At 43.7% G+C, this 10,634-nt stretch overlaps 4 protein-coding genes across 4 annotated transcripts; all 4 read right to left on the bottom strand.

Annotated features, from left to right (window-relative positions):
* Positions 1–1,780: 1,780 nt before the first annotated feature.
* On the bottom strand, positions 1,781–2,899 carry TEOVI_000859200 (PSP1 C-terminal conserved region, putative; the record flags this gene model as incomplete). Its single annotated transcript, XM_067222968.1, has 1 exon — positions 1,781–2,899. One exon carries the CDS (start codon positions 2,897–2,899, stop codon positions 1,781–1,783), a length of 1,119 nt encoding a protein of 372 aa, XP_067079069.1.
* Positions 2,900–3,404: 505 nt separating this feature from the next.
* Positions 3,405–5,714, bottom strand: TEOVI_000859100 (Clustered mitochondria/Translation initiation factor eIF3 subunit 135, putative; the record flags this gene model as incomplete). The annotated part of the gene is made up of 1 exon (XM_067222967.1): positions 3,405–5,714. The coding sequence occupies one exon, from the start codon at positions 5,712–5,714 to the stop codon at positions 3,405–3,407; it is 2,310 nt and encodes a 769-aa protein (XP_067079068.1).
* A 977-nt stretch (positions 5,715–6,691) lies between these two features.
* TEOVI_000859000 (uncharacterized protein) lies at positions 6,692–7,450 on the bottom strand (the record flags this gene model as incomplete). Its single annotated transcript, XM_067222966.1, has 1 exon — positions 6,692–7,450. The coding sequence occupies one exon, from the start codon at positions 7,448–7,450 to the stop codon at positions 6,692–6,694; it is 759 nt and encodes a 252-aa protein (XP_067079067.1).
* Positions 7,451–8,912: 1,462 nt separating this feature from the next.
* On the bottom strand, positions 8,913–10,142 carry TEOVI_000858900 (phosphomannose isomerase, putative; the record flags this gene model as incomplete). The annotated part of the gene is made up of 1 exon (XM_067222965.1): positions 8,913–10,142. The coding sequence occupies one exon, from the start codon at positions 10,140–10,142 to the stop codon at positions 8,913–8,915; it is 1,230 nt and encodes a 409-aa protein (XP_067079066.1).
* Positions 10,143–10,634: the final 492 nt, after the last annotated feature.

Raw genomic sequence — 10,634 nt, 5'->3', positions numbered from 1 at the left:
AAAAAAAAAAAGAAAACACTCCAACACTACAAAAAGTGAAGAAAGTTAAAAAAATGATAAAAAAAAACAACAAAAACTCCCACATGTTCACATCAGGCCGCAGAAATTCGAGTCGAGTTCAGTTAACTGTAGTCGAATATGTGTCTGTATGTCTGTAAATATGTCTGTAAGTATGCTGTTCTTTTTTTTTCCTCTTTGGGATTCCGTTGTGCCTTATTCGGATATCATGAATCCAACACATTCCGTCACTACTCCACTCCTTTAGAATCAAGTGGCGGTCAAAATAAATTATTTATATATTATAATAATAATTATTATTAAAGAAAAAAAGGAGGAGTTGAGGAATGACACGAGAGTAAAGAAACGGAAAACATGAAATAATGACGCCGTTTTTCCCCCCCCCCCCATCAGATGTGTGACTGATGCACTCCCGTATTGACCTCAAACAGAAGAAGTGGAGGAAAAGAGAAGAGGGGAGAAAAGAAAAAAAGATCAAAAATCAAAAAACAAAAGGAAAAGGAAATGAAAATAGAAATGGGAAAAGAAGAAGAAAGGAAAGGGAATAGTGTAAAGGGTGCTTCACGCGCACTCTTTTGCGATCCTTTCCTTTCCTTTACTTTTTCTTTTCCCATTTCTTTTTTCTTCTATGCGACAAACAGCAATGAATTTATAAATTATAGGCTGCTCTGTTATAAAATGGTGGGAATGAAGGGGGAGTGGGGGGAAAAAAAAGAACCGATAGAAAGTGGAGGGTAAAAGGGTTTTAAAAAAAAAAATGTGGCCATAATAAATACAGAGGGAAGAGAAGGGTAAAAATGTAATAAATAAGTAAAATATTTTTATTAAAAAAAAGCCAAAGCAAAACAAACCATAAAGAAACTAACAGAAAAGAAAAGAACAAAAGAATGACATATACCGAAATAAGTCTAAAGGAAAATGAAATCAAAATAGAAAAAAAAACAAAAAAATTTTTTTTGAAAAAAAAATTACTGGCCACAATTCAAAATTTTTTTTTCTTTTTTGTTTACCCCCCCCCACTTCTTTGGCACCTTCATGACTCTATCGAAACCTTGTGAGCAGAAATTCTCACATTTTTTGTTTTATTTTCCTTCTCTAAACGTGCGGAAGATGTGAGTGAAAGGAGTAACGAAGAGGGTGGACGGAAGTTTCTTATTATTGTTATTACAACTTTCCTCTCCTATTTTTAAGGTATTTTTTTTTTAATAATCTCATTTTCTTTAAAAATAAAAAAAAATCGATTACCACCGCATTTGCTTTCATCATGTTTCTGTCTTTGTTTCTTTTACTTTTTTATTTGCGTATGAGAGTATGCATGTATTATTTTCTCCTCTATCATATTTTTCTTCTTTCTTTCTTTCTTGCTTTAGTTTTGGTTCTATGGTAATTCCGTTTTCGCTCGACTCACTTTAAGTCCCTGTTTCCCTTACCCTCCGGCAACTTGGAGGGGAACGAAGCAAGAAACATAAAACCAATTATTTGATATTTATTTGTTCCGTCTCCATACGCACCCCCCTCTGCTCCACATTCTAACCGCTATCGTTGTCTATTTATTTATTTTTGTTTTTTTTGTTTTTCATTAATCATCATTCACTCTTTTATCCATTCAATGTTGTTTTCTTGGAGGGAGGAAAGGTAGAAAGAAGGAAAGAAGGAGGGAAATTTTTACTTGTTTTTTTTCCTCTTTTTTGTCAAGTAAACTCCAACGCCACCAGTCAGCAGCGTGAGAATGTGAGTAAAACACTGTTGAATTGTTGCGACCTTATTTGTACGTTGGAGGGCGGAGGCCACTCTTCTGGTACTGCGTTTTCTCCTCCCGTGACATGGCTCCAGCTGGAACAACATTCTTCACGGAATTGTTCACGTTCTGAAGCCATATGCGGACACCGAAGATGCGGAACAACTCACTGTTCAGCTGCCGGAAATCAATAGAGCGGGATGCCTCGTAGTAGAAACTGATCTTCTGTTGATCGAATTGATACTCGCAATCAACGACATCCATGTCGAGCCCAAGGCGCGCTACAATCTCGCGGCATGTCTTTAAGGCCAGATTCTCATTGCGCGAGATCTCCCCGAAAAGGCGCTCCACTTCCTCCTCCGTTGCCACGCGCAATACTCGACCCATTTCACCCTTCATCCGCACCACATTCGTCACATTGCCGTCAAAACTCTCTTCACGGACGATGCAGCCCTTCTCAGCATTCCATTCACTGCATTGGTTGACAACACCACAATCGTGGCCGCGGTCTCCCTGTACAATAGCGTACTGTCCGGGTGTGATGAAGGAACTGCTCACGCACCGCTTCATGCGTTGGCATTTGAATTCGACCAACAAAATGAAGCAGTCGTGTCTCTTCCAGCTGTTGTGATCATCTCCACGAGTGGCACTCGAGGACTGTGGGTTTGATAGGGCCCTCTTGTTATCGGTAGCTTTTATGTGCTCCTCCTCCTTGTCCCTTGTGGAAACCATCGGAGTCGTAACGGTGTCTATCGTCCCACTGGTAAGTGGATCATGGGTAGGAGATTCAAAGAACTGAGGGGCAGAGTGCGTAGCGTGTGGCATGGCACTACTCAGCATCGAAACAAAGTTGGGCTCCTCTTCAGGAAAGGCGGGATGCACAGCTTCGATTGTTGAGGTTTGTGATGTAGAGGTTAGTAACTCAGGTGCGGTGGGTAATTGCCTTTGCTGAACCAGGTGCAGCATAAGTCCATAAATAGCATCCACTTTACGGGAGAGTTGGTCCAACTTTTCTGCGATGCCTTCATCAGTAGTAAATACCGGTGCCGTCATTCGCGCCGCTACCTCCATGTCAGATTCATGCATGTGATGAGGATGCACCTGACGCTTGCTTTGGGTCACGTTAGTCAGATCGTGGAACATTGCAAATAGTGGAGCTAACTTAAATAGTGATGTTGTGCTACACAGTGGAAACTGGTGGAATCGCTTATAATAAATATACTTATTTTGAAAATGTAAAAAAAATAATAATAATAATAAAACAACAACAGTCAAAACAGTGAAGTAAGTTATACCAACAATACCGAAAAGAAGTGGTGAGGGACAGATTCTGTGAATTTACACTAACCGCAGCACAACTCACAATAACCTCCATCTACCCCACTAGTAGTATATGCGGCTGTCGTTACCGAATAACCAGAAGAAAGGGTAATACCAGTTAACGGGAATAAACAAATAGGAAAGTGAACCCACAGTTTTACACCCGAATAAAGAAATCAATATGGACTTCTCGATGTATAGGGCACTACGTACAGATTAAATACAAACTGATCTTCAAGTTGAAACAAAAACGAAAACGATGAGTTACATGTATCGAAACGTAAGTAGTTCGGAGGTGTTGCGAACTACTTCGCAGAATATCTCATCCTTAGATTGGTTGCTCAGTAAGGTAGAATGGCTCGTGGGGGAGTTTGCCGCCACTTGTGCTTCCTTCCACACCATCTGTGAAGGCGCCAATCCAAAATAGCAGTGTCTCACCCAAACTGTCGTATAGCCCCCTTCGGAGTTCTTCCTGTGCTTCTTCATCTGCAACATACGGGGGAACCACAACTTTTACAACGGGTTCAACACTTTCCAACTGAAGAAACGGTCGCTCTTCACCATATAGCGACTCTACGCTTGAACTGCTGAGCACAATACCAGAGAGGTCCGCTACGCGATGGTACAAAAGCTCAACATCCATCTTTTCTGTATTGAATGGCTCTAGTGGCCCATACATTTTCTCTATAGTGGGGCCGATTTCGTCTGCCCAGAACCGCTCTGGCACGTGACCAGACGATTGCAAGAGCCCTAAAAAGAGGTCCTGGGAGATCTGCCTCACCTCGTCTATGACTTGCGAAGTAGAGCGTAACTTATTGCGGAACACGCGGACCGCTGCCCGCGCAACCATTTCAATTTCACAGTAGTGTCCCACAACGGGTTTCGCACCCGCCGGTATGGCATGATATACAAAAGGCAAAAACCGCATATTCAGTCCATTCGCATGAAAAATTGACGATAGCGAGGGCTGCATCAGTAGACCTTTGGGTCCACGAAAGCCTGCACCACACTTAACGGCATCACAGAAAATATCACGAGTCGAGTCTCCTTGCTCGGACAGTCGCCTGGCGTAGCAATGGGAGCATATATGGCAACACTTTTCATTGCTCCGACACACGACAAACCGCAGCTCATTTGTTAGGGTATTACCACATAAAGTACACTCTACGGCATCCTGGCGTGGTATGTCGATGGGTTCATGTAAACCTACCATCGCTGCCACCGTTGGTATTAACTTCGCTCGTATGTATTCCGTGGCCTCAACGATGGTGGCGTTATCCTCCGGGGTTGCAGTGGATTCCACGAAGGCATCCGGGTTCAGTGGAGCACTCCACCTAAGAAGGAACTCTGGTCGAAAACGTAAAGTCGTCAAGGTATCATCCCACAGATTACATTTGGTGGGGTCCTTCATGTTTTCTTCATTACCGAGAAGCGCAAGCTCTGGAAGCAGGCGACCGGAACCTATGATATAGAGTCGCTTATCATATCCTTTAATCAGAGCGACATCAGCGGACATTGCCACATCAACACTTTTTCCCTCAGCCCCTTTGAGGACATGTCCCTTCAATGATATTGCAGCGCCGAGTTCACCAAGTCGCCTCTGGACAAAGTTAGGTGTTTCCAAGTTTCCGCGCTCGAGTTCCTGTATCGGTAAGTACACAACGTTCTGCAATTCAATCGGCGCAATAGCGAAAACACAAACCCGGACGCCACAAAATGTAACGAGCGCCGTCGGAAGGGTGTGAAACAGTTGCTTTGGTGCCTCTAACGATAACACTTGCTGCGCAAGAAAAAACTGTGTGGCAACCTGCCACGCTTGTTCACTGCCTTTGTTCTCTTCGTCGTCGCAGTCATCCAGCATAACTCGAACGAGGAGGCCATTACGTGCGAAGTAGTTTCGTTCCCCGGTGACTCCCCTTCCTGATCGTAACTCTGCTGGAAGTACTAACTCTGCTACAACGCCCAGTGCCGCCTCCTCAGCAGCTGCTTTGAACTCCTCCATAAAGCAACGAAGCTGATCTCTGGCCGAAGTGCTCGCCTCTCGCTCTGCAAAAAGGTTCTGCTCCACCAACTGTTGGTACTGTGTGTTCCAATCGCGCGTATGCGCCGCGGGATTCGAAGTCATCGCTCGCCAAGATTTACCCAAAACACGAATGAACTGATGTACATCACCCAGTGAAGGAAGCTCCTTTGTGCTCACTTCAGGTGGAATGGAATAACTGCCAAGTACGGCAACCTCCTCAGTGCGGGGACTGCTTGGTATATCTTGGTCCTGCTGGTCGTATACCCTGCGCCACTGACCAACTTCACCATCTGAGGAAGGCGGCGATGAGAACAGTAACCACAACAGCGAATCATCTACTGAGCGCGAAGCCACCCACCAATTCCCAAATGGATCCCTGTACCGGCGAGTTTCACGTATAACTGTACCCTCTTCAACTTCACCAACCACTTCACCCAGTGGACCACAATACAGAGGAGCTGAAGCACCAAAAAGTTTCCAGTAAATAAGTGATTTCTTGAAACGTATGCTGCCACGACGGGCCGCGCTTCTCGCAGCCGGTGCAGTTGCAACAGACTGACGACGTTGGATACCATCCGCTTGGGACCCCTGTACTATTGGTGGTAGTCGCACCATTCCAGATCGTTGAGGTCGGAATATGTATAATATGTGCAAAAGTCCTTTGCCCCGCGATTGGCGCTATGAAGAAGTTGAGAGAAAATTAAATTACCAATTTTTTCATAAACCAAGAAATGAAGACTCGTCGGCGCAAGTACTAACAGCAGTTGATAACTCAACTACGACAAGTAAAGAATCAGTTCATGATGAAAACAGAACAGCGTTGTCGAGGAGGTAAACAAAAGTGACAGCTCCCACCATAACACATGGCGGAGGGATTGATTAAAATACCGAACTTTGGGGGGCATCCAATCGCGGCTTTCAGATGATACATATCCAAAAGAAGAAATTTCATGAGCGAAGTGGGACCAGACATCATTGCGGTGTCACTGTCGCACACACGAAAACAACAGCAGCAACATTTTGATTCATCAAAGAGCCATAATCAAAAACTAATAATAACAACACGGTAGTTCACGCCATGCAGCCACATACAACACACACACACACACACACACACACACACAACGGTACCACCACTGGTGCGAACAGAACACAAGGCCTTGCGCTTGCGAGAAACTCACCAAATTAATGGAAAGGTGAAAAAAAATATACAGAGCACGCTACACAAAGAGTATCAAGTACTCTACACCACAATTGCAGGATAAGCACCGGTCCGATCATCACGACGTGCACCCTGTTCCCGTCGCTCATTTCCATATCTGGCTCGAAAAAGGAAGAAAAATGCAACGAAATAAAACAAGGTATGCATGTTGACCAAATGGAAAGGGTCATACACAAGATATTCAAAGGAAGAAAGAAAGGATGAAAGATCGCTGTCGTGTATGGCCTCAACGCACATAATAAAAAAACGCTTTGCGTAATTGAGGTAAGAATAGCAGCACAAAGTTGAGGAGAGTAACTGAACACAGCGTACTTGTGTGTGTGTGTGTGTGTGTGTGTGATACAAAATCACTTACACATAGAGACGGGTATTACATAACACCACACGTTTGCGCCATACCTGCGGGTTTGGAAAGTTGGTTGAGAAATTCCTCCTCCGACACTTTTCCCGTCAGAAGCTCCTTGTAGTATTCATCACGTACTGCCCCTGTCGTGGGGAGGCCATCGCCAAGCACCTTCTGCACATCCACACCGTACTCCAGAAGTAACTGTAAACGCAGTTGCTGCTTCGTCATTCGAACAGACGGGGACGGTTCCACACCGCCAGTTTTTTTGTGTTTCCGTGCCAATGCAAGCGCCTCTTCTTGAGATTTCAGCATTTTGGTGGTGAACTGCCACAAGAAACAGTACATTGCTACGGCGTCCTGCTCACGTGACGTAAAGGAGGTTGTGTTGTTTGACGGCTGCTCGCCGGACGTCGCGGTTGTATTCGATTCCGAGGAATTTGTGGAATTTCCACCATGCTGCCTTTTTTCCGGTGCACCAGCTGTACTTCCCTTTCTGATGTTAGTTTTTCGGGTTGCTCCCTTCCACAGACGATCCTTCAGCACCCCGAATGCCATCTGCATAAAGACGTGGTGAGACAACTTCACTGGAATAGGTTCTCCAACACATAAGAAATTTGGGCATTGCCCTGGTATAGATTCTGGGTCCCGTTTGTACCACAGCAGAACATAATCACAGTGGAGTTTTTGTTGCAACTCTTGTTGTGAGCGGAGAAATGGCGACACACCAGTTACAGCACCCTTTGGTGCCTTTACACTAGGTGAAATTGAGGATTTAGTACTCATCCCTCCAGCGCCTCCTTTACATACACTTCTCTTTTTCTGCACTTATCGGCCTACTACGCGAATGGTAACTGTGCAACAGCTACTATTAACAACCACCTGTTTAGGCGGTTACATGTGTATACGTGCACGTATAAGTAAGTGAAATTAAATGAAGGATAAGTTCTGACCAATTTAGAAAGAAAAATCTTTTTTGCGATAGCAATCATGGGAGGCAAATACATTAGCAGCTCTACGTATGCGGAGATACGAAACTCGCACAACCGTCACCGTGAATAATCGATATGATGTAAATGGGTTCTTAACAGTCGAAAGTGTGCGTGTGTGTGAGAAATAATAGTACCAGAAGAAGGAAGCGTTGGTTATGTTTCTCAGGAAATGATTTCGTAACAGCTCTTGTGCATATATATATATATATATATATTCCACGGAATGAAATAACTGCCCTTGCCGCGGTCACCTCACCACTCTGCACCTACCGCCACTTCCATGAATATATTATAAACAAATTCGCGCTTCACACACTTATATTACGGTGCCTCATTAACGAGCACAGTGGGTTAGCACCCGTGTGCAGGTTGGGGAAGAGGACGAGGTCCAAACCATCTCTCCTCATAACAAAACTGATCATGTCTTTCTTTTTATTCTTACTTTTCCACTTTTCTTTCCTATCTTCCTTCCTCGATCCAATATGGGAGAGATAGCAGAATAAAAAAAAGTCTGTCACGCAGTCACAACGACAATACAGCACAACCAACCAAACCCGACAAAAAATGTAAATAAATAAAGGAACGCTATCCATACGGGTACCTGATATGCTGAAGGAAAAGGTAATCCACAAGTAACAGCACACACACAAAAAAAAACGATAAAAAAAAGAGAACATTGCAGCATAGATAAGTAAAAAAAGGGGGGAGAAACATTCAGTGTTGAAAGATCCTAATCAACACGTGGTTACCACAACCTATTGCAACTCTGATGCAACATCGCACCTCCCCTCTCGCTAAAATAGAAAATATACCGTAAATTATCGTAATGAAGAATATTTCCGCCAGGCACATCGCCTTCATCCAAACTCGACAATTTGTGCATCCCTTTACTTTGTCGTTGCACGCATTCAACAAATTTTCTCATTTTAGACGAGTGGAAGGACAGAGGAGGGAGGCGACATTAGTTGATGGTGCCTTTCCATCCAAAACTATACTCACCCCCTTTCCTACCAGTTCTATATCACAAAATGTTGCATTATTAATTGAGCCCCTTTCACCTTATTGTACATATTGCAACTGTTTACACAGCAGCATGGTCCGAACACTAAGTATAATAAAAAGCGTTACCTACTGCATTCCCCTTATTATTATTATTTTTCTCTTTTACTTTTGCTGATATTCTGCTAACTTGTCTTTGCCGTCCGCATCTACAAATTTTTATTTTGATAATCTGCGTTGCACCAACACACCGAGTCTCACATATGCGATGCCGAATGGAGAGAGTAATTCATGGATGCCACAAAGATCTGAAAATCGCCAAACGCCTCAATCTTTAGGTCACCATAAGGGACGAGAAAACATTCACCCAAACGCACTCTTTCCCCGTTTACAATGCCACATCCTTCCACGCAAAATCCCAACCCAACCGTTGGAAGTTTTATGTGTGTTTGTCCCTGCCTTTCCACACGATGTTCAATGCGGTAAAGAGAAAAGTCTTGAAACTCTCTGGGTGGGGAATAATGTTGCAATTCCCATTCTGATCCCTCGGGGGCTCGATAGCGCTCGAATTTTGCACGCTCAAGACCATCAGTGCCGTAACGCAACATCCTCAACAGGGTGGGCACATCTTTCCATTTTGGAGTGAGCCCCGCCCGCACAACATTATCGCTGCATGCCATTATTTCAACACTATCTCCAAACAGATAGGCATGAGGCTCACTGTCAGCCAAAAAAAGACCCTCACCTGGTGCTAATTGCACATAGTTGAGGAAGTACACCATCCAACAACCCATATCGTCGGGATATTGATAAAGGACACGTAAGAAAACACTATCTTCTTTAGTCATTTCTCCACCCCTACTTCGCAGCTCCTCCGCATGTTCTTGTAGTGCCTCTGCATGCTTCTTTGCATCGGTATTGTAAACAATATCCATCATATGTTTGATCGCTTCACTATCTTCGACCTCTCCGGGTAGCACATCGGCAGCGGGCCCCAAAAGAGTTTTCAACGGGGACGCGGATTCCAAGAACTCGAGAATGTCTTTTAACGGGCGAAAGCAACACAGTGCTTCGAAAGGCGTCAGTGCCACCACTAACTCTGGTTTATGGTTGGGGTCTTTGTATTTCTCGGGATTCTCCCTGTGGAGTTTCTCCGCCAATTGTTTGTTTGGGTGTGCTTGAATAGACAAAGCCGTTTGCACTGACAGTAACTTGAGTAGGAATGGCACAGTATCACGGAAACGTGGATCTGCTTGCTGTTTGGGATGGACAAATCGTGACATGTTGTTGTCATTCTTTAGAAAGTCATCCAAATTTTGTCCAGAAAACGTTTTCGATGGGCAATTTGGGTGCGTTCCAACCCAAAGTTCCGCATACTTACCCTCCTTATTTCCCTCACCTTTCATTTTAGCGACATAACTCTCCGCAGCTTCCTTTCCCCACGCATAGTGTTGGACGCCACAATCCAATTTAATTAACTTCGACATGTCGGATTCCTTTAAACTACCTAGTCTTAAATGGGGAAGGAAGAAAGGGAAGTAATAAATGATTAAATGAATGAATTAAAGCAAGAAAAAAGGCAGATATTTCAATGATCGTACACCTTCTTCCGTTTCTGTTACGGAAAAGAATTGAATATTTTAGAAAGCCAATAACAGATATGATGGTGGCGACCTCTATCAAGGGAGTCCCGCTTAAAAGAAAACAAAAGTACAAACGACTATATATATTAGATGACACATGCACAAAAAAAAAAGAGATGGAAGACAAGGTAAGGCAACCGCAGTTCAGGCCATTTAAAAAATAAAAAATAAATTCGAGACTGTAGGACCTGTGAGAATAAAAATAAAAAAAACATGGTAACACGACAGTGGAAACTGCCAAGGAGGGGAAGTTTAGCAAAAAAAAATTAACTGGTTAAGACAGATGAATACAACAAAACGCTTGCGCAAATAAAAAAGAGTGCAAATAATTGGGTA

This window comes from Trypanosoma equiperdum, assembly GCF_001457755.1.
Source record: "Trypanosoma equiperdum strain OVI genome assembly, contig: ctg_1725, whole genome shotgun sequence".
NCBI classification, from domain to species: Eukaryota; Euglenozoa; class Kinetoplastea; order Trypanosomatida; family Trypanosomatidae; genus Trypanosoma; species Trypanosoma equiperdum.
Note: the sequence above shows the minus strand (reverse complement) of the source record. Positions and strands in the feature narration are given on the sequence as shown.